Source organism: Zea mays, chromosome 3 (assembly GCF_902167145.1).
Source record: "Zea mays cultivar B73 chromosome 3, Zm-B73-REFERENCE-NAM-5.0, whole genome shotgun sequence".
Classification (NCBI taxonomy): Eukaryota; Viridiplantae; Streptophyta; class Magnoliopsida; order Poales; family Poaceae; genus Zea; species Zea mays.
In genome coordinates, this window is record NC_050098.1 from 100,995,884 (window position 1) to 101,019,763 (window position 23,880).

Consider the following 23,880-nt stretch of genomic DNA (forward strand, 5'->3'; position numbering starts at 1 on the left):
GTCACCGAAAAGTGTGTTAACTCCGATTTGGGGGCCAAACACTAGAGGTGAATCTCCTGGCAGTGCTCTCTGCGGGAGTACGAACGGTCCACAACCTTGCTAACCTCCTGACGGTGCTCTCTACGGAAGCACGAATGGTTCACGACCTCACTGCAGGAGCGACTCCTCTGCATCACACTAGATGGTCCGTGCTAAAGGCCTAGACGGTCTGTAATGGCGCAGAGCGTCTTTTTCTCCGTACAGAGTCCTAGAACTCGCCTCCGAGAAGAATCCTTATTATTAAAAAAAGGTCATTTATAGGATAGAATTCCTCGGCACGACACTGACTGTTCCGATCGTGTTTTCATGAACATTTTAAAGACCTTCCTTATCTATGCCTACTATATATAAAAATAAGATTTTTTTTAATTATTAGCTATACATTCACGTCCACCTAACCAATAAAATACATATATTTTATATTTTACATTTAATACACATGTATAATGTAAAAAAATCTATCGTAGCAATACACGGAAATGATCTATTTTCCAGCACTTTCATCGAGTCCCATCACGACGTCCTTTGCATTTTTCTCTTGGTTTCGCTGCTCAAGCGAAATATTCCTGATAAATTTATTAGTGTATTCCCGTTTCTCCAGATTTTCCATTTCAAAAGATCAGACAGCGTTTGCGTAAATTTTCGCACGTAAACAGCCACAGAAATTTCTCATCATTTATACAAGTAGAGGTCTAAAGGACCTGAACCACATGTACAGCTCAAATTGAGCAAAGCCCAAAAAGAAAAAGGATAGGAAAACAAATAAATTGGAACCAAGAATAAACATAATTTCGAAGGTCATTTATACAAACGGCATCAATAGTCCACGAGAGCAGCAAAGTGTAACGGTCTAACGGTTCCACTTCACTCATTACTCGGACATGATATAGTTGAGCATCGAAGCGATTTTCGCTGTCTTATAATCATCCCGGAGCTGAATGAACCTGAAATGCAATTCAGATCCAAATTCAGGTCAAAGGTAAACAAAGTCATGCTTGAATGCGGAAAAACTCATTTGTTCTTCTTTGCAGACAACCTCAAGGCATCCTTTCGGATGCTGGGGGTTCCTTCAAACAGGGATGCTAAACTTTCTGGAGCAACAATGAAGACGTTCGCCACACTGCAAATACAAGATACAGTATCAGCAGAGTTGACAGAAGCATCATGACGAAACTACACATAGAACACTTACATTCCCAACAGTTCGAACTTCTCATCTATGGAGGGGGCATTGAAGCTACGAACGAAATCCCCATATTCAGTTATGTCACGTTTCAACCGTAGGCCACCACTACAATAATAAAAAGTAAGGCACTATGTATGAAGCAAGGCTCTGCCAAGATAAATAATGGTTCATGGAGTGGATCAAAACATTGGCAAATATTTCGATTTCCACATAGTAAATGCAGGGTGATCATCAATGAACAAAAATAGTAACCTGCAACTACCGATTTCCAGGAAATATTTCGAACAACCTAAAAGCAACCAGATAGTAAAGGTGCAAAAAAAAACTTCAAAACATTCTTCTTTGGGTTGGACAGCACAGTTATGTAATGATCCAGTTCTGAATTCTTCTGAGCTCAATTTTGAGAATAGTGATATTGAATATCCAATTTATCATCAGGTTAAATGGCAAAAAAACATGAGGGGTTAAAGCAATCACTACTGAACAGCTCAATAAAGCAGTGCATTGAGAGTAATCACAATTGGACAGCTCAATAAAGCAGAACATTGAGTGATTGACGAAACATTATCTTATTAAATTAAGTTGCAACATTTCAATAGATCACAAAAGAGAATGAAGAAAAACTATCCAATGTTATAATCCAATCACTCAACTCCTATGCTCGATTTATCGTTTAAGAAAGACATTATGAATCTAATATTATCAAATTGAGCCAATAACTTATGGATGCAAATTATCAAGAGTAACAAATTAATCCACCAGAAAAACGTGAATTGAAGACAGCCATGAACCAGAAGCCAAAAAAGGACAGAGTTATTTGTTCTGAAATGGCAGAAGAGTACCTGGGACTAAATGTGAACTTCTGCCAATGATTAAGCAGCCCCTTATGCAAGCGATTTCCCTAAAAGCACGGCTCAGTTATTTAAAGTGCATATTTGGCATGGCAATGAAATATTGCATAGGACATCAGAAACATCAGTCCCCATTACTAATATGAATATCTGTAGCTGCATGCATGTAAGTAGCAATTCACTGAAAAATTTGCATGTGTTCGCTTTTAATATATTCCTTTAGTAAATTGAATCTTAGGTCCTGAACTTGCAGAGGTAGTCCAACCAAGTCGACAATGTTAGAGAGAAGGGTGCAGCAGCCCCTTGCTAGGCCTGCACGCGGCACGCTTCTATTTGGGCTTAGTGCCATATGGCTAGGATAGATACTATTAAGCAAGGGTCTACATTGATTGGTTGATTATGTTTCTATAAACCATCTGCCATCTTTGTCTATATATGTATAACACCATATCTATTATAATCATTATACTGTTCCTTGTGCCTAACCTTACATGGTATCATCACATGGGTTTCTCCTGGCCCTTCATCTGTTGCCTAGGCGCGTCACCGAAATTGTGCCATCTCCTGCTGCAGGCGCCATCATGCTGCCCAACCCTACTCCCCACTCCACTACTCTCTTTGAGAGCGAGCGCGTCGCCGCCGCCGCCGCCGCCGCTGCCAAGCGCGAGGATGCTGCCACTGCAGAATGTGCAGCTGCCGCCGAGCGTGAGGGCTCTGCCGCTGCTGAACGCGCAGCTGCAGCCGAGCATGAGGGATGAGGCTGCATGCATGTCCTGTCTCGCCTCAATGCCTCTGTACTCCCTCCATGACACGCTCCTCCATGAAGCTATGGTCCTCGTCAACCTCCACGCAATCCGTCAGCATCCAGAACATCCACACTCCCGTGCCGATCGTCCTCAAGCTCTCCAATCAGTACGCCAGGTGGCACGAGTTATTCCTCCTCGCCTAGGGGAAGTTCGCTCTTGAGGACCATGATCTACAAGATAACCCCAACCTAGACTTCCTGAACCAGGCACGCATGGACTGCAAGGTCAAGTGTTGGCACAAGCTGTCTCACATGGTGCCACGATCCTGCTCCACAGCCTACTCGGTGTGGCTAGCCATGGAGTCACAGTTCCTAGGGAACGTGGAGATACGCGCCCTCCACTTCGACCCTGAGTTTTGGACCTTCGCCTAGGGGGACTTCTCCGTCACTAACTACTGCTTGTATCTCAAGGGCATGGCAGACGCCCTCAAGGACTACGACAAACACGTTCCTGACCATACCTTCGTCTCCTCACCCTAATTCACGGTCTCAATGACAAGTTCGCCTCCATCAGCCTTCACCTATTGCGCGGTCGTCCCTTCCCCACGTTCCTAGAAACCCAGAACGATCTGTTGTTACAGGAACTAAACCAGTCGGATCGATCAATCACACCCTCCACTGGGCTGCTAGCCACACCATGTGCTCCTCTTGTACAACATCAGGAGCAAGTGCATCTAGTATCCTCGGGACTAGCCGGTTCCAAGGGCGCTCCCACTAATCAGTGGGGCAAGCGTGGCGGCAAATGAGATGGCAACCCACCACTGTGCCCACTACTGAACGGAGTGTAGCCCCTATGGCCGACACACCCTAGCCCTCCTACCTCCACCAGTGGGATGTATGGACCACGTCCTCATCTTGCGTCCATCCCCACCAGTCCACCACAGCAAGCTCCTGCCTAGGAGCAGTTCCAACAGTCGATTCCTCTGCAAGCCATCCTAGCTGGTGCATAGAACGTGGGCACCGTTTCCACCTCTGGGGTTCAATCCTTAGGCCGCCCTAGGATGGAACCAATCGAACCTCACCCAATCCTTCAACACCATGATGTTGCAACAACTGTCATCAGCCACAACAACTGGTACTTCAATTCGAAGCCCACCTCGCACATGACTTCCGATGCTTGTACTCTCACATACCAGCCCTCCACGGTACCCCGTTCCCTCTTCAATTGTTGTCAATAACAGTATGCTTCTTGTTACCTACACTAGCACAACCACCCTCACAGGTCACCTTCATCTCAATAATGTTGTTGTCTCTCCCAAACTTATTAAGAATCTTATTTTCATTCGTCGGTTCACATCTGACAACAATTGCTTTGTGGAATTTTACCCTTCTGTTTGTTCTGTAAAGGATCTTCAGTCTCGGAATGGGTGAAAGACGGAAAGGGAAATGAGCTCTTGGACAATTTCTAAGTGTTTTGGTGATTAACTGCCCAACACACCACTTTAAACTAACCAGCATAAGCACAGGTGTAGAAGAAAGCAAATTGAAAACATCAAGTCCAAAAGAGCTCAAACCTGGACCCAAATGTGCAACTATGTGTAAAATGGTATAAGTGAGGTTTGCACTTTTAAATATGTTGCATAGGTCTTTTACAATGCTTCTAGTACTTGTGTTTGGGCTCTAATACATTTTGTAGAGAAAATCACTTTTTCGGACTTGTGTTTGGACATATTGCAAATCCTATTGAAGTAAAGTGGCAAAGGTATGATTCTAGCACTTAGTCATTTGTTTTTGTTGCTTACTATGTTCATCTAAGTGCTAGGGAACTTCTCAAGTCGAGCCAAAAAGAAGTGACGAAGTTTGGCTCAAAAGGGCCAAACTGGGCCTCACTGAATAGTCCTGTGTGCACCGAACATGTCCTGTGCCCAGCCTGGTCAGCTGGCCAACTGGCCGCTCTCGGGAAAACGCCGGGCCCGCTAGTTAAAAATCATCGGACAGTCCGGTGTGCACCGAACATGTCCGGTGCGCCATGCGGCCAACGTCTCTTCGCCTCCGTCAACGATCGACACCGTGATCAACGTCGTCGGCCACGTCAGCAGGCAACGGGCGAGAAGGGGCACCGGACATGTCTGGTGCGCCACCAGACAGAAGGCAATCTGTGCCTTCCAAATGAAGGAGCAACGGCTCTTTGGCCCCTTGGGGCTATAAAAGAGGCCCCTAGACGCCTCTACCAGTACACCAAGCATTCATATAGCACATTACAACTCTGAGACTATGTGATAGTGATCTCAGATCGTCCGACTAATCGCGATTAGTCAGTCTCATCAGTTCTAAGCACTCGATTACAGGAGTCGATTCGATCAGAGGAGATGATCGTCATTATTGTCTGACTAATCGTCGATATGGTGCGATTAATCGCCTTAATGGGCGATCAGCCAATCAACATAGATTCGGTCAGGGTAGTCCAATAGGCGCCTGGAACCAATATTAATTAACCTCTTCTGCTTGCCAGGCGCCTCTTCTGTTTCACAGGCACTTGTATTTATATTCTCTTCTCTCTTTTGTCTGCTTAGTCAGCTCTCTCCCCCTTCCATTCTCTGCTTAGTCTGCTATCCTTGGAGACTTGGACACGCCTATGACTTGTCTCACCGGCAGCTACCTAGGGGCCGGAGATGAGCACCTCTTCTGAAGGTACCTAACTCAGTCTCATGTCATTTTGTGTTCAGTATAGTACTTTAGTTCAGAGTTTCAGACTGAACACTGAAGAGATCCATGGTGATGGACGAATTGCTGCTGTTGACCTGTTGTTGCATCTCTAATTCTAAGTATATTCTATATTTATACTCTATAGTTCTATATTATATAAATAATTAATTATATACTGTTATATACAATGTTATATATCAATATACAGTGTTATACACTTATACTGTTATATGTGCGTATATATATAGTGTTATATTGTCCTGGGCTAAAAGCCTTACCGCCCCCTGAATCAATGGAGCCTCCCCACCCCTCCCCGCCCCACCCCATCTCCCGCCCTCACGGCGTCTCCAACAGCCCTCCGCCGGTGTCCACTCCGGAGCCGGTGTCCACTCCAGCAGCAGCTCCCTCAGGTGGGGCGTCACTCTACCTTCCTCAGGCGGGACGTCCGAAGCTTCGGCGGTGGATTGACACCTCCCCTGCCTCGTCGTCGGGGGGGTCCTGTCAGGGAGGCCTTGGCACTCGCTGCTCCTCATCACCTACCCAGGCTCCGACAACCTTTCTTGAGGCGGTTATCAAGGGACCCATCAAGGCAGCCTGTCCCCCGTCGGTGCAGAAATTCCCGGAGGTTCACGGCTTAAAGCTAGAGGCTTTACGTCAGTCCTCTGCTCCAGAAGCCGGGCGCTGTCCTGCTACTCAATACAGCAGGGACGAAGAAGGGTGGCAGCTCGTGGAACGCAGGCGGTCTCGGCAGGTTGAGCGTGAGCCTCGTCGTAGGTCCCCTGTGGATCTCCGAGGCAAGTGCTATAAGTGCCTGTCGACCTCTCACTTCGTGGCGGCGTGCCGTAGACCCCCTCGCTGTTTTGGGTGCCTACATCTTGGCCATCGCGTGGCACAGTGTCCTACACACTTCAAGAAAGAGAAGAAGCCGCTCAAGGAGAGACTGGGTTCGCGGGCGCCTCGCACCTCGGTTTGGCAGCGTATTATCATGGAAGACGGTGGCCGGGCCTTGACTCCAACTCAGGCGAATCCAACTCAGTTGATTCCAACGAAGCTTCCGGTCTGGCGTCGTCTCTCCCCTCCAGTGTCTTCAGAGGTACCCCCTCCTCTGGCCATGGCGGTTGGCAGTGACATACCCCATAAGAGAAAAAGGCGTCGCGGAAAAGGGGGTCGGGCAGACCCGCAAGTGAAGCATCCCTCAGGATCAGCTGGAGAAGACGACGCTCATCCGGCAACGGCCACTCACAACATGGTTGCCAGGCCTTCTTGTGTATTGGATTTTTCCTCCGACATGGCACGAGAAGAGGCGGCGCTTCGCCGCGCTTTGTTTGTCACGATCATTGGTACAAGGCCAGAGGTGTTAGGCTCTGAAGTCATTGAAGAAGTGGCACGAAGTTTTGAGATCGAGGCAGATTCCATGTCCATTCATCAGACCTTCCCGGAGGATTTCATCCTGATTCTCTCGGATGAGGATGCTGCAACAAAGGTGCTCAATGGAGGAAGAGTTCTCAGAGGGCCTCAGTTTCATATTCAGTTCAAGCGCTGGACAAGGCTGGCTCATGCAACGGCAGCTGCATTGCCGTCGCTGGTCGACATCGAGATACAAGGGATTCCGTTGCACGCTTGGGGGCGGTCCACAGCTGAACAGCTACTTGGTAATTCCTGTTGGATCATAGATGTGCACCCGGATACTTCCCTGAAAAGTGATTTTTCAGCCTTCAGGCTTCGGGCTTGGTGTTGCGAGTTAGAGAAGCTTCAACGTGCCATGAATCTGGTCATTGCTGAGCCAACGCCAGCGGATCATGTGAAACGGTGTTTATCCTACAGTATTGAAGTGACTGTCACCCCAGTCGAGAAGCCACTGTCAGATGGGACTCCACCTCCTCCTCCTGGCAACGACAACAGGCATGAAGATGGCGATCGTCGCCGTCCTGAGGCTCCATCCCCTCGACGCCGGCGAGAAGACCTTCAGAGGGGACCCATCCACCAACGTCTGGGCCCTCATGCTCCTGTGAATGACTGTGGTAGGGGCTCTGCTAATCACAATACAAGCGTTGCACCCGAGGCGCCAAGATCTGTTGAGACAGCGACGGTTCAGGTCCCAAGGGCAACAAGATCTGGAGAGGCAGCGACGGTCCAGGTTCCTACTTTGGACGATGAAGTCTTTTCAGCGCCCCTTCCTGTTCTTGAGTTGTCGGCTCTCTCGGGGGACGTGTTCCGGCCGGCGGCTGTTGGGGTAAAGAGCCATGGGGGTGAAGCCGAAGAAAAAAATTGTTTCCGTCCCGAGGTTGCCTCGGGCCTCATGTCTGGGACACGCGTACAGCCGCCCAACAGTAATGAGGCACTCCTGGCAGTTGAAGTGGTTGGGCCGCTGGAATGGGCCAGGCAAACCTCGCCCCAGCTGTCTGGGCTGCTGATGGTTCCTGGGCCGGTTTCGCCCCACTCACTCCTGCGTAATAATCTGCTGGGCAGTTCTGTTTTGGATGGGCCGCTGGAATCTGGTGCGTTGGTTTCGCCCCAGCATACCTTTGCTGGGTCGCTGGAACTGAGCGTCCAAATTTCGCCCCCTCCAGAGCCTGCTTGGGCCCTCAGCTTAGTTGCAGCCCAGAATAAAAATTTAACTGGCCAGGGCAGTACGTCCCTAAAAGTTTATACTAGGAGGACAGCTGATAACAGGTGGCAAAAGTATGATTCTCAGGATTCCCCACTCATTCAAGCCCTTCAGCCAAATCAAGTCTCTTCTCCTCTAGAACAGAATGGTATTGGAAATGCAGTCCAAGCCTTTGTTGACAAAGTAACCAGGAAGGTGGATGGTCTGCTCCCTCCACCACTCCCCCACAGAAGACGATCCAAGCAACTTCCATCTGACTTCATCCCACGCAGAAGCAGTCGCCTGGCAAAGCGAGATGACAAAACAAATGCTGCACGAAGACAGATTCAAGCTGACCTGATAAGAAGCCTGGATGTGCCTTGCGATGGAGAGTTGTTAAGTCCTAAAGCCCTTGAAGCTTATGGCAACTTGTTCAAAAACTCACTCTCTGAAGCTCATATCAAAGCACTGTCAGCCCTCTTTGGATGGACAGTCCCAGATGTTTTTGAACCTGTTAATGTGTTGTGTATCGCCGGGCAAGGCCCAGAAGACCTTGAGTAAGGTTGCTGTTCTAGCAGCACCTAGTGGTTTTATTTGGTTTTTCCTATGGATCCTTCAAAGGTTTTGTTTTGGAATGTAAGGGGTCTGAACAATAAGGCAAGAAGAGACTCAGTGCGTGTTGTGATTGATAACACTAAGCCTGATATTGTCTGTTTGCAAGAAACAAAGAAAGCATCCATTTCTCGGCATATGATTCTCTCTCTGTTAGGCTCTGATTTTGTAGAGTATGTTGTTCTTCCGGCGGCTGGTACGCGGGGGGGAATTATTTTGGCTTGGAGGATTTCGGTCTGCAAGATGCTCCAAACTAGAATAGACAATTTTTCAGTCTCTGTTCAATTCCAGCAGCAGGATGGTGTGGCTTGGTGGTTTACGGGTGTTTATGGTCCCCAACTCGATGAGCATAAAATTCAATTTCTTAATGAGCTGCGCCTGATTCGATCTCAGTGCCTCGGTTCGTGGATGATTGGTGGGGACTTCAACCTAATATATAGAGCTGAGGACAAGAGCAACGACAATCTTGATAGAGCTATGATGGGAAGGTTTAGGCGGCTGCTTAATGACTTGCTTCTAAAGGAACTGCCCCTTTCAGGTAGGAAGTTCACCTGGTCCAATGAACGGGCTTCACCTACTTTGGCTCGCCTGGATCGGATTTTCTGTACAGCAGATTGGGAGGACATGTTTCCAAATTGTCTCTTGCAGAGCTCTGCATCCCAGATTTCTGATCATTGTCCATTGCTATTGGGGCTACATGATCTCGTCCAAGGAAAAAGAAGATTTCATTTTGAAAGTTTCTGGATCAGATTAGAGGGGTTCTTGGAAGAGGTGGAAAACTCTTGGTCACAACCTCTGGAAGTCTGCTGCCCCTTGCAGCGGTTCCATGCCAAGCTAAAAAGGCTTGCAAGGCACCTTCAAGCCTGGAGTCAGAAAAAAGTGGGCAACATTAAGCAGCAGATTCTGTTGGCAAATGAGATCCTTCACAGGCTGGAAATCGCTCGCGACGAAAGGAATTTGTCTCCCTCTGAGGAATGGCTACGTCGCTCCCTTAAGCACCACTCTTTGGCTTTAGCCTCCTTGGAAAGAACTGTTGCCCGAGTAAGAAGTGGACTGCACTGGCTGAAAGAAGGAGATGCCAACACTGCCTATTTTCATCACCACGCCAGGCACAGGAAAAAGAAAAACTTCATTGGAAAACTGATGGTCGATAACAGAGTAATTTCTGAGCAGCAGGAAAAGAAAGAGGTAATCTGGGATTTCTATAACAAGTTACTTGGGACAGCAGCCCCCAGGGAGTCAACTTTAAATCTGGAAGAATTTCATCGTCCTGCCCTGGACCTTTCTGCTCTTGATCAAAATTTCTCTATGGAGGAGGTCTGGGCAGCAATTAAAACTCTCCCTGCTGACAAAGCTCCAGGGCCGGATGGATACACCGGAAAATTTTATAAAATATCTTGGCCAATCATCAAAGAGGATGTTATGGAGGCGTTAAATAGGGTGCTACAAGGTGATGTATCCAAACTTCATCTCCTTAACTCAGCTTATGTGACTCTACTGCCCAAGAAAGCTGAAGCATTGGAAGTCAAAGATTTCAGGCCCATCAGTTTAATTCACAGCTTTGCAAAAATTGTTACAAAGACTCTGGCTAACAGATTGGCCTCCAGACTTCCTGAGATAGTGTCAGCAAATCAAAGCGCTTTTATAAAAGGAAGATGCATCCATGACAATTTCATTTTGGTCCAGCAGACGGCCAAGGCTGTTCAGAAGCAGCGGGTTCCTAGAATTCTTCTGAAATTGGATATTGGTAAAGCCTTTGATTCGATTTCATGGCCTTTCCTTCTTGAGGTGTTAACGCACCTTGGTTTTGGTTCTGTATGGTGTAATATCATTTCCAAGATGCTCCTTTCTTCCTCAACTAGGGTGCTGGTTAATGGAGAGCCAGGGGAAATCATTCACCACCATAGGGGGCTAAGGCAGGGGGATCCTCTATCCCCAATGTTATTTATTATTGTTATGGATGTGCTGAATTCTCTTGTTTTAAGAGCCCAAGAATTGAGTCTTTTACAACCGGTGCTAAGAAGAGGAAATGGGCAACGTATCTCTCTATATGCCGAGGATGTGGTGATGTTCTTGCAGCCAAGTAGAGAAGAACTCAGTGTGGTCAAAGAAATTCTGAGAATCTTTGGAGATGCTTCAGGACTTGTTACAAATGTGAGCAAATGCAGTATGACACCCATTCATTGTGAGGAACAAGACATGGTGGCCGCGCAGGAGTTTTTTCCTTGTACTGAGGTGGCTTTTCCATTCAAATACCTGGGTTTACCCCTTTCAGTCAAGAAACTCCCCAAAAATATTTTTCTAGAACTCATTGACAAGATAGCTGATAAACTAACCGGATGGAAATCTGCCCTCATTCACACAGCAGGCCGGCTGACCTTGGTTAAATCAGTGCTCACAGCCATTCCTATCCATCACCTTATAGTGCTTCAATGCCCAAAATGGGTGATCAAGGCTATTGACAAAATTCGGAGGGGTTTCCTGTGGAAAGGCAGAAAAGATATCAGAGGTGGTCACTGCTCTGTTGGTTGGGCAAGAGTTTGCAGACCACTTAGCATGGGTGGCCTGGGTATCCATAACCTTGAAGTTCTTGGATGGGCTTTAAATCTAAGATGGCTTTGGCTCAAAAAAACTCAACCAGAAAGGCCCTGGGCAGATTTCTTGTTCAAGGTTCATTCCAATGTCGAAGCTCTTTTCTCTGCCTCGGTCCACACTACTGTAGGTGATGGCTCTCGAACCCTGTTCTGGACTGATCGCTGGATTCATGGGCAATCAATATCTGCCCTTGCCCCCACTTTGGTCAGCCATATTACAGTGAGAATCAAGAAAAGCAGATCTGTGCAGGAAGCCTTGGTAAACAATAGATGGGTTAATGACATATCTGGCAGCCTGTCAGCCCAGATTATCATCGACTTCTTAGTAATTTGGGACCTAGTGCAAGGTTTTCAGTTACATCCGGGGATTCCTGATGTGCATAGATGGTCCCCGTCTGCATCTGGAGATTATTCCACTAAATCGGCATATGACCTTTTTTTGGCTGGTTCAGTCTCTTTTGAGCCGGCTACTAGAATTTGGAAAAGTTGGGCCCCCCCAAGGTGTAAATTCTTCATTTGGTTGGCTTCTCTAAATCGTTGCTGGACAGCGGATAGATTAAGCAGACGTGGTCTTGCGCATCCTGTAAGGTGCCCCCTTTGTGACCAGCAGGAGGAAACAGTTCAGCATATTTTAGTGGCTTGTGTGTTTGCCAGAGACACTTGGTGGCAGACTTTGCATAAGGTAGGGCTGCATCGCCTGACTCCAGGATTGGCAACAACGACCTTCCAAGACTGGTGGAGAGAAGCTGAGTGCCAGGTGCCAAAAAACCAGAAAAGAGGATTTAATTCCTTAGTGATTCTGGTGGCTTGGTGGCTTTGGAAGCATAGAAATGAATGTGTGTTTGATGGTGCATCCCCCAACATCAGCATCATCATGCAGCATATTCATGAGGATGCTGTTCGGTGGGGCTTGGCAGGGGCAAGAGATCTTAGGAGATTATGGCCTTAGGTGCTGGTGTGGCTGGGGGTTTTTTATTTCTTCTTTTTTTTCTGTCTTGATCTATTTTTTTGGCAGTTTGTACTGGGTCTATTTTAGACCTCTATCTCCTTTTTCTTAATATATAAGATGCGCAGTTCTCCTGCGCGTTCGATAAAAAAAAATATTGTCCTGGGCTCCTGGCGACTAGGACACTAGGTGGATGACTAGGGTCGATCAGGGCGACTAATCGCCCTGATCGTCGCCCTAAAAATCACCCAGGCCAAACGATCAGCCGATCTGAAATCACGCTGTTTGAAGTGTTTGAGATATTTGAGCGCGTTTCTGAGCTGCAACACCGTCGTTCTTGTTCTTGCACTCTCTTTGGCTTGTGTGCATGTTGTTGCTGCGGTTGTGCTCTTGAATGTGTACTCTACTCCCTCCCTTACTCCGTTTTTGATTGAGATCACTTGTTAAAGGCGTGAGAGACTCCAACGTGTAGAGATTCCTCACAAACGGGATTGAGTTATAAGGAAGACATATGTGGCACTCAAGTTTGATCTTTGGATCACTTGAGAGGGGTTGAGTGCAACCCTTGACCAAAGGAGGTCACCACAACGTGGAGTAGGCCATCGCCGAACCATGGCAAAAATCATTGTGTCTCTTGTCTCTTTACTTTATTGCGATTATTGTCTTCTTGAGTACTCATATTCACTTAAATATTGCTCCTAGTTTAATACCCATCTTAAAGTGAGCAATCAAGTGAGGAGTTCTCATCTCTCTTCTTCCTACTCCCAAACTTGGCTTTTATTTCCTCTAACCCAAGTTTGTGTTGTTTTGAGCAAAAATTACAGGATCACCTATTCACCCCACCCTCCTCTAGGTGCTCTCAATGGAGTCATCAGGTGCAATAGCTCTGGGCCCCTTTACCCGTTGCGCCTTCCTGCTGCTGGTGCTCTTCGTGCCTCTGTGACCACGTCCCTATGGCACCACCATCTCGGACATCCTAGCCCTAAAACCCTCTCCAATCTTATGCATGCTTCCTTAATTCCGCATTGTAATGAGAACACCAATTCAGCCTTGTGTTTCAACTTGGCCGCCATACTCTTCTTCCTATTCACGTATCTTTGTAATGGGCAACACAGAATTTTGATCTAGTTCATTGTGAGTTGTGGACCTCCCCTATTGCTAGCGTTTCTGAATACAAATATTACTTGGTCATTCTTGATGGCTGCTCACATTATGTTTGTATGTTTCCACAACTCAAGGCTGACACCTTTACTTAACTTTTTTGCTTATGTCTCCACCCATTTTGGCGCCACCATTAAGGCAGTTAAGTGCGACAATGGTCACAAGTTCGACAACTCCAGCGCCCGTGTGTTCTTCCTTAGCCATGGTGTCCACCTCCAGATGTCATGTCCCTACACCTCCGCTCAAAACAAGGTTGAACGCATGATTCACTCTATGAATGATGTCTCTTTGCTCTTTTAGGCTTCCGTTCCACTTTCCTACTGGGTCCAGGCCTTGCACCACGCTATCTGCCTCCGCAACATCCTACCCGCTAAGAGACTTGACGATTCCATGCCGCACCAAGCCTCTTTGGATCCATGCCTGTGTTCAATCATCTTCATGTCTTTGGTTGTGCCTGCTATCTTAACCTCTTTGCCATTGCTGCTCACAAGTTAGCTCATGTTCCACGTTGTGCAACTTCCTTGGCTATTCTAACAATCACAGAGTACTGATGTCTTGATCCCACTTCTAACAGGGTCATCATCTCTCGATATGACATCGTTGACGAACATTGCTTTCCCTTTGCAACTCAGTCTGCCTCTCAGGCTCTGGCGGGTCTCTCCTTTCTGGATGATTTTGCTAATGTTGTGTTGTTGCCCATAGGCCCGGCTCACTCTTTGCTCCCTACAGGCTCGACGCCATCTGCAACGCCTTCGATGGAAGGGTACTTGTGTCTTTGATCCCACTTCCAACAAGGGCATCATCTCTCAATATGTCATCTTTGATTAACATTACTCTCGTTTTGCGACTCAGTGTACCTCTCAGGTTCTGATGGATCTCTCCTCTCTAGATGATTTTGCTAAATATCGTGCAACTGCGCATAGGCCCATCTCGTTCTTTGCTCCCTACAGGTTCAGTATCATTTGTAGCGCCTTCGACAAAGGTGACGTGGGACCCCGCCCCACATCCCACACAAACATGTGTGGCCCCAGCAACCCTGCAGTCCGCACAACCACATGTGGCCACGACTTCGTCTGCTGACTAGCTCTTACAACCACATGCGGCTCAGGCCTAGGCGCCTCCAGTCCAGTGCGACCAGATGGAGCTAACACACCAAAGCGGACACATCTCCCACCACCAACAGTGTTTGTGTCCTTACCAGCAACACCAAGAGCATGGTTCCAAACATTCCACCAAATTCTTCCTCAGCTGATGGAAGAAAGGTGCAGGGAACTGCTCACAAGAATGCATAACCAGGATGGAAAAGTGAGCATTAGCATCAATGTCGAGAGAAAGCACCAAATCACTTGCCCACTAAAGGAGGGTTGTTGCCATGTCTTTGCTGCATCAATAACTTCATGCTAACAGATACAGTTGGACAACTTACAAAAGATTGGGGACCTAAATATATGGTTTTTAAGTTCAAAGGCCTACTTTAATCGTTCATGCAAACTTAGAACCTGCAGCGCAATTTACTTTTATGTTTTTTGTGACTAATGGAGTGTGTAGAAAAGGCTATCCTGTAATCAGAATTAACCATTTCCTACTTGCAATGCGGTACAGAAGGAATATCTAATGCCAGAAGCACTGCTTTGCAGTCATGCGAAGGACTGAGATATTTTGCATTACCCATGTCCTACAGTGCCAAAAATGGTCCATTTCCAATGTGTCTTGTAAGATATAGATTTTCAATAACCATGTTGCTTCCATGGCTGTAATTCACCCAAAAAAGGATCTGAAAATCAAGGTCCGCTATTGGAAACATACCAGCTCAGTCAAAAAGGACTGTTTGTTGAGGCCTTCAAGGGCACTGAATGCAACCTCAAGAACACGAGAGAGATAGGCTACAATTCTGAACAACCGAGAAACAGAAGTTAGTTATATTGGGACATGGCAAATTTTAAAGATAGAAAGAAAACTACCTTATACAAGCATTAGTTGGCCGATGATCTGGTGCAGCTCCATCATCTGGTGTTCGATAATCTGTAGCCTTCTGTTCCGAAGACAACAATCTTTCAACCTACAAGTATCATTTATGCATCACCATCAGAATGGCTAATGACATGAAAAATGACTTGTGTGGTTTAACAAATTGAGTAAACAAGGCATAAACAGCTAATATGGAGTCAGACAATATAAGGAAATGAAAGAAGAAAAGAGGTACACACCTCAGACATAACAGTATCAATACATTGTAGCAGTCCTTTGTGAGCAGCAGCCTCAACTACTGATACTGCTGACCCCATATCTTCACAAGCAGACGGATGAGCACCATCAACAGGTAGCAAGAGCCGAGATATGGTATTTGAGAAGTACTACAGAGGAAACAGAGAAATTCAAGCATGCTTTATTGACTTCATATGCAAGCCAAGGTTGCAACTTGATGGATCAGCGAAGATTACCTGCTGAAGAATAGCTACGCTACTGGTACAACGCTGCACAGCAATCATAAAGGATCTAAAGCTGCTCTCACCAGCTGAAGCTGCCACCTCTTGCTGCAAATATTTGAAATTCAAATAAATTTCACATAAAATGATAACTCCTTATATAGATGTACTCCTTCCATCTAAATTGTAAGTCGTTCTTGCTTTTCTAGGTATATAGCTTCTGTTATGCACCTAGATATACTTTATGTCTAGATACATAGACAAAACTATGTATCTAGAAATGTCAAACGACTTACAGTTCGGAATGGAGTACCTGGCTGCCAAATATGAACAGAAAGGACAGAAAACTTACTGCAGAAGCAGCAGCAGCTGCCACTCTCCTACTAACACTTGTCCCGATGACATATCTATCCCGCAAAGCTGCGGCCTCATTTAAACTCTCTCTAGCACGGTCAAGCCCTTCAGTTAAGTATTGGCTCACCTACAACAAAACTTCGTCATCTGCAAGGCATTAATTTCTATATTATCCATCATGTGGTTCCTTACTTACTTGATCAAGCAAGCATGCAAATATGGATCTCACGTTAGCTGCAACAGTAGTAGGCTGCAAAGATTTTACATCCATTTAGTAAGTCAGAAAAGCAGTGGACAAGATACAAGGACTCATTTACAATTTTATGCATAAAAAGTTATGCTGTTGTTTTCTTCTTGAACCAGCAGAGAGATGCCCATCATTGTGTTAAGGAAAGATAAAGAAGCAAGTACAGAAACCAAATGGGGAAAACAGTATAGTGGCTTGAGAAAAAATAGTAGTAAAGGACCTTCTGAACTTTAAATGACAGGTTTATTTATGCTGCCAGCATCTATTCACCATCCAATCCAAGATATTCAAGGTCAGTAGGTCACAACCTTTATGCTAGGTAATAGAGTCAAAATCAGCATAGAAACTCTAAATGGAATCATTAAGAATAAGAACTCACTACACATGAGCAAAAGTAATGAATCAGGAGAGACAGTGATTCAGTTCAACCTGAGAAAACAGTAGTGTGCATCTGGTTATGGCTTCCTCATTCCAGCGAACAAATTCCGTTACTACAGTAACAGATATCTGTTGCTGTGGTGATGTGGTCAAAGATGCTCCTTTTGCACGTCCGATTGAGCCAGTAGACTCAGATTGTTGCTTAGCCTCAGCTCTCAGTTCAGCCATCTGCACAGCAGCTCAATCGTAAGGAAATGATTTTTACAGAAACAGTACTCGAAATGATTGCTTTCTACAATAAGTAAGTTTATAACCTTTGACTGAAATAGCTGCCTGAGTGATGCCTGCTCAAATTCTGTGTACTCATCTTTGTGGGCAACATATATGGATTCAGTAAGACCTAAAAGAAAAAAAGGTAATCATAATGTCAATCATTATATTCTCAGTTGCCTTACAGAATGTCAAGGAATCATAGTGTTGGAAATTTTTTGGATGGCAGGTGCCTCTTGTGGGGCAGTGTTAGGGCCTGTTGCTGGTTTATCTCTTTTGGTGGATTTCTTTATGTCAATGATAGATCGCTGTTTTTTGTGTTGGAATGTGAGAGGCCTTAATGACCGAGCAAAGAGGGATTCGGTTAAATCTGTGGTGGTTGACCTTAGGCCTTCAATCATTTGTTTGCAGGAAACCAAATTAAGTATCGTTTCAGATTATGATATACTCTCCATCTTTGGGACTGGTTTCAGTAACTTTGTTTTTAAACCAGCTCAGGGTTCTAGGGGGGGAGTGCTGATTGCTTGGCGTGATGGTACTTTCTCCTCGGTTGCGTCTATTATAAAAGATTATTCGATATCAGTTCAATTCCAGGATGAGTCTGGTGCTGCTTGGTGGTTTACTGGAGTGTATGGGCCTCATCAGGACAGTTTCAAACTTTCTTTCCTGCAAGAATTAAGAGAAATCAGAGATGTTTGTATTGGACCATGGCTGTTATGTGGTGATTTTAATTTGATTTTCAAGCCCGAGGATAAGAATAATTCCAACATCAATAGGACTTTGATGGGTAATTTCAGGAGTCTAATTAACTCCATGGAGCTGAAAGAAATTCCTTTGATTGGCAGAAAATTTACTTGGTCGAACCAGAGACAGGATCCCACCCTTGTGAAGCTCGATCATGTTTTTTGCACTTCTAGTTGGGAGGATTTTTTCCCTGATTGTCTGCTGTATAGCAACGCCTCTGTTTGCTCTGATCATTGCCCTTTAACTCTCAAATTTCGAGAGGATTGTAGAGGGAAGCGCAGATTTCATTTTGAAGGTTTCTGGCCCAAGCTCCCTGGTTTCAATGAGGTGGTGGCTGATTCATGGAATCAGCCAATGTTGGCAACCTGCCCTTTGGAAAGGCTGTCCCTAAAGCTCAGAAGGCTTGCTAAACAGCTGCAGTCCTGGGGGCATAGAGAGGTGGGAAATGTGAGTAACCAGTTGGGTCTTGCTAGAGAGGTGATGCATAGGTTGGAATCAGCACAGGACTTTAGAGTTTTGTCAGAAGATGAGTTTTGGCTGATTGGAAAGCTGAAGCAACATTGTTTTGTTTATGCTTCTATGGAAAGAACAATTGCAAGATTGAGGTCCAGGATTAAGTACCTAAAAGAGGGGGATGCAAATACTAAATTCTTTCATATGCAGGCTCGTTTCAGGAAGAAAAGAAATTTCATTTCATATCTAGAAGATGAAGGTAGAGTGGTCTCTAACCATGAGGATATGCAGGAGGTGCTTGATGGATTTTTTTCCGGTCTTTTGGGTGCTGATTTTCTGAGGCAAAGCACTATTAATTTATCGAGTTGTCACAGAGAGGCCGTGGATCTCAGTGATCTTGAGTGCCCCTTCTCAGAGAAAGAAGTGTTGGACACAATTGCGTGCCTTCCGTCTGATAAGGCTCCTGGGCCTGATGGGTTTACAGGGAGGTTCTATAAATCTTGTTGGAGTATCATTAAGGTGGATCTGCTGGCGGCTCTGTCTATCATACACCAGGGCAAGTTTCAGAGATTGGGGCAACTGAATTCCTCCTACATTATTTTGATTCCTAAAAAGATGGATGCTTCATCGGCTGGTGATTTCAGGCCAATTAGCCTAATTCATAGTGTTGCTAAATTGGTCACAAAATTACTCGCTAATCGTTTGGGCCCTCGTCTGCATGAATTGGTTGAAGCTAATCAAAGTGCTTTTATCAGAGGTAGATCGATTCATGATAATTTTATGTTGGTCCAACAATCGATTAAATCCCTTCACAAGAGAAAGGTTGACAGCCTGTTTCTGAAGCTTGACATTTCCAAGGCCTTTGACTCGGTATCGTGGGCTTTCCTTCTTGAAGTTTTATCTCACCTGGGTTTCGGTCCTATTTGGCGCAATTTGATTTCAAATCTGCTGGCTACAGCTTCTACGCAAGTGTTATTAAATGGGTCTCCTGGAATCCATATAAAGCATCGGAGAGGTCTTCGTCAGGGAGACCCTCTCTCTCCTATGTTGTTTGTGCTGATCATGGACGTGCTTAGCAGTCTATTTAGGGCTGCTGAATGTAGGGATTGCTGCATAGTTTGGAAAGGGCAGGAGTCCGTAATAGGCTTTCTATCTACGCTGATGATGTGGTCCTGTTTGTTAAACCTATTGAGGAAGATCTGAAATGTGTTAGATTAATTCTGAATTGTTTTGGGTCAGCCTCTGGATTGGTTACCAATTTGAATAAGAGTTATGCTATTCCTATCAGATGTGAGGAGCATGTGGTTCAAGAGGGCTGAATGTGCTGAGGTGCAGTTTGGCCTCATTTCCTTGCTCTTACTTGGGGCTGCCAATCTCAGACAGGAAGCTGAAGCGAAATGATCTTAAGATGTGGATAGATAAAATTGCAGACAGACTCCCTAACTGGAAGGCTCGTTTATTGAACCTGGCCGGCAGGACAACATTGGTGCGGTTTGTCTTATCAGCCATCCCAATTTATCTCCTTATTGCAATTAAAATTCCCAAATGGGTTATTAAATCAATTGACAAGATTCGCAGAGGGTTTCTTTGGAAAGGGCGAAAGGAGGTGAATGGTGGAAGTTGTGCTGTTCCCTGGGAGAGTGTGACAAGGCCACTAAGTTTAGGGGGTCTTGGTGTTCCTAATTTGCAATTGATGAGTTGGGCACTGCAGGCTAAGTGGCTTTGGCTAGAGAAGACTGATCCAACTCGGCCGTGGCTTGGTTTGTGTATCCCTGTGCAGCAGCAAGTTAGACAATTTTTTAATGCTTCGGTGATCTCTGTTGTTGGGAATGGGACCAATACTTTTTTCTGGTCAGACAGATGGCTGAATGGGCAGAGGATACAGGATTTTGCACCTGAAGTTGTTAATATGGTGAGCAGCAAGCCATTTAGTTCGAGAACTGTTGCTCAGGCGTTGCATAATGGGCAATGGGTTCGCGATATCACGAATCCTTTATCTTTGATTGGTCTTCATCAGTATTTGCAGCTGTGGGATGCTTTAAATGGAGTGGTGCTTAATCTGGAGGAGGACAGACATGTGTGGGTGCACTCGAGCTCTGGTGTTTTCTCTTCCAAATCTTGTTATTCGGCGTTGTTTATGGGAGCTATTATTTTCCAGCCATGGAAATGGGTGTGGAAGTCGTGGGCACCCCCCAAATGCAAATTTTTTATTTGGCTGGCGATAAGGAATAAATGTTGGACTGCGGATAGACTTCAGAGGAAAGGATTACCTCACCCGGTGGTCTGTCCACTTTGTGATCAAGAGCAGGAAACTATATTGCACCTCTTGTGCTCCTGCAGTTTCGCTAGACAATTTTGGCATATTATATTTTCAGCTTTGAGGATGGGTCATCTTACGCCTACTAGGGAGGCGGGCTCTTTTGTGGATTGGTGGGGCAAGGTGCATAGAAGGGTCCCCAAACATATCAGAAAAGGTTTCCATAGTCTCATTATCCTGGGGGCCTGGTGTTTATGGCTGCATCGCAATAGGGCGGTTTTCGATGGTGTCAGCCCGTCATTAAGCACCATTCAGAGGCTTTTCTTGGATGAGGTGGAGTGCTGGTGTTTGGCTGGTGCGAAGCAGCTCGAGAGTCTTGGGCTTCTGGCTGCATTTGCTAGGGGGGCTAGGGCTTTTCCTAGTGTATGAGGCTACACTGTTTTATTTTCTTTGTATTTTTGCCTGTTAGGGCTTTGTACTTTGGTCCATTTCGGACCTTTCTCTCTTTCAATATAATGACGCGCAGTTCTCCTGCGTGTTCGAGAAAAAAAATAGTGTTGGAAATTGAAACCCTAACCCTAATTGGGCAGGGGATAAGTTAATATATAGTCAATACATGGGCATGGGCCAAGGCCCATTAAAGGGTAAGACACACAAACACAATACGCTAACACCCCCCGCTGGCAGTCGCAGCTCTATGCTGGACAGATGTTGGACTGGACCGAAACTCCGAGAACATTGGATGGGAGTCCCTTGGTGAAGATGCCGGCGAACTGCGAAGTGGTTGGGACTTGGAGAACGCGTATATCACCGACAGTGACATGCTCGTGGATGAAGTGGAGGTCGATCGCCACGTGCTTCGTGTGTTGATGCTGCATAGGATTAGTGGAGAGGTAGACCACACTGACGTTGTCGCAGTAGACAAGTGTGGCGCGCGCGAGAGGGATGTGGAGCTCCTAGAGCTTCTGATGGAGCTAGGACACCTCGGCCACGCCGTTGGCCACAGTGCGATACTCGGTCTCATTACTGGAGCGGGAGACAACGGGTTGCAGCTTCGAGGACCAGGACATGAGGTTGGCGCCCAAGAACACGGCGTAGCCAGAGGTGGATCGACGCGTGTCAGGCAGTCGACCAAATCAACGTCGGTGTAGACAACCAGCTCAGAAGTCAAAGATGGACGAAGAAGGTTGTAGTCGAGGGTGCCGCAGAGGTAGCGAAGAATCCGCTTGGCAGTGGTAAGGTGGGGCTCCCGCAGGGTGTGCATGTGAAGGCACACCTACTAGACCGCGTAGAAGATGTCTGTCCGGGTGAAGGTGAGGTACTATAGAGCCCTGGCAAGGCTCTGGTAGGTCGTCACGTCGCCAACCAAGCCGTCGTCATTGTCGGAGACCTTCGCCCGAGTGTCAATAGGCGTGGAGCAAGGCTTGCAGTCGGACATTCCAGCCTGCTCCAGAACGTCGATGACATACTTACGCTGGTGAGGAAAGATGCCCTAAGGGCTACGTGCCATGGTGACCCTGAGAAAGTAGTAAAGAGAGCACAGATCCTTCATCGCGAACTCACGCTACAGGGCGGCAATCGTGCGCTAGAAGAGAATGGCAGTGGACGTCATGAGCACGATGTCGTCAACGTAGAGGAGGTAGATGGCGTTGTCACCATGCCGAAGGGTGAATAGGGACGTGTCCGACTTGGCCTCGACGAAACCGAGGGAGACCAAGTAAGAGGTCAAGCAAATGTACCAGGCCTAAGGTGTCTGCTTGAAACCATACAAAGAGCGGTTAAGCTTACACACCATACCCGGACGAGGGAATCGACGAAGCCAACGGGCTGGCTACAGTACACCGTCTCGGTCAGTGTCACAAGGCATTCTTGACGTCCAGATGGTGAACCGCCTAGTCCCAACAGAGGGTAAGAGAGAGGACGATCCGAACGGTGGTGGGCTTGACAATGGGGCCTAAGGTCTCGTCTTAGTCAACACTAGGACGCTGAGTGAAGCCCCGAATGACCCAACGGGCCTTGTACTGATCCAGAGTACCATGTTGGTGCCATGGGGACATGGCACCAAGTCCCAGCTATGGTTGGCCAGCAGGGTCACGTACTCCGCCTCCATAGCATGTCGCTAGTGGGGATCAACGAGTGCGGTGCTAAGGGAGGAGGGAACATGCAAGGGAGCCAGAGCAGCGACGGTCATGAGCACCAGGCGGTCAACTGGTTAGAGAACACCGACCAATCAGCGGGTGACCATTGGGTGGACGTAGCGAGGGTTGTTGTGGATGGCGACTGCAAGGTGCACCGACGGCTTGTCATGGGAGCGGGCCTAGGCAAATGCAACTCATCGAAGGAGGGGGCAGGGACTGGGTCGCACACGTCGCTGGTAGACGTGGGCGGGATCAACAAAGCAAGTCGAAGGTGGTCAGAAAGGTGGGCATGCGTATGGCACGGGCAAAGGCAACAGGGCCACGTGTGGCGCAGTCGTAGACAACGAGACCGCGCATGGCGCAAAAGAGGTCACCAGGTTCGGAGGTTGGGGAAGAGGAGGGACGTCGACAGGATCAGCATCAAGGAGGGAATTGAGGTCGAGAGGTGGGGAGGAGATAGCAATGGGAAACTATGATGTGCGGATACTTCTCAAAATTCACATACCGGTGTCGGATACCGTATCAGATACGGATACTCCGCGGATACTTCTGGATACGTATCCGAGGCGTATCGGAAATTCCTGTGAATTTAAATAAATAAAAAAAGACGGATACTTCTAGGACACCTCTTGGACACCTGTGGGATACCTTATAACCCTAATTTCCCTGCGCACCGCTTCTCCCCACGGCGCACACGTGCAACTTCTCTGCGCGCCGCCAGCCGTCAGCCCACACCTGCGCGCCGCCAGCCGTCAGCCCACACCTGCGCGCCGCCAGCCCGTCACCGCTTGGAGACCCGCGCAGTCGCGCTTCCCTGCGCACCGCCACTCCAGCCGCGCTTCCATGGCAGCGTCCGCCGCCGCCAGCTCTATGGTCGCGCCGTCAGCCAACCCATCTGACGTCGTGAGGTACTGAGGTACGTGATCTGCTATTCTGCTGCCATCTCCAATCTGCCCTGTCTGACGCTGCGGTTGTCCATTCTCTGTTCTTGTTAGATCCCAATATCCCATGGCAACGAGTGCATCTACTGATGCTAGCAGCAGCGAAGGTGCCGAAGGAAGTTTTCCAGTAGCCAATAACCCTGCCATCGCAAGATAAGTCTTGGCTGCTGTTCGTATTGTTCCTCCAGATGAGGATGAGAAAAAACCGTTGTGGAGGTATGCTGAGATACTTGAAAGAACTGGAA

General features: G+C 47.0%; 1 protein-coding gene across 1 annotated transcript; it reads right to left on the reverse strand.

Moving 5' to 3' along the window:
- Positions 1-694: 694 nt before the first annotated feature.
- LOC103650348 (exocyst complex component 5) lies at positions 695-16,497 on the reverse strand. Its single transcript, NM_001346826.1, has 10 exons — positions 16,404-16,497; positions 16,206-16,334; positions 15,869-15,961; positions 15,635-15,781; positions 15,389-15,486; positions 15,234-15,318; positions 2,068-2,126; positions 1,232-1,330; positions 1,076-1,159; positions 695-983 (listed from the first exon to the last, which is right to left on the reverse strand). Exons 1-10 carry the CDS (start codon positions 16,476-16,478, stop codon positions 911-913), a joined length of 942 nt encoding a protein of 313 aa, NP_001333755.1. The 5' UTR covers positions 16,479-16,497; the 3' UTR covers positions 695-910.
- Between the last annotated feature and the right edge of the window lie 7,383 nt (positions 16,498-23,880).

Coding starts and splice junctions, on each gene's coding strand:
- LOC103650348 (NM_001346826.1), bottom strand. CDS start 16,478: ATGGATGTAAAATCTTTGCAGCCTACTACTGTTGCAGCTAACGTGAGA. Junction 1,331..2,067: donor AAGTTCACATTTAGTCCCAG/GTACTCTTCTGC, acceptor TTATTATTGTAG/TGGTGGCCTACGGTTGAAAC. Junction 1,160..1,231: donor AAGTTCGAACTGTTGGGAAT/GTAAGTGTTCTA, acceptor TTGTATTTGCAG/TGTGGCGAACGTCTTCATTG.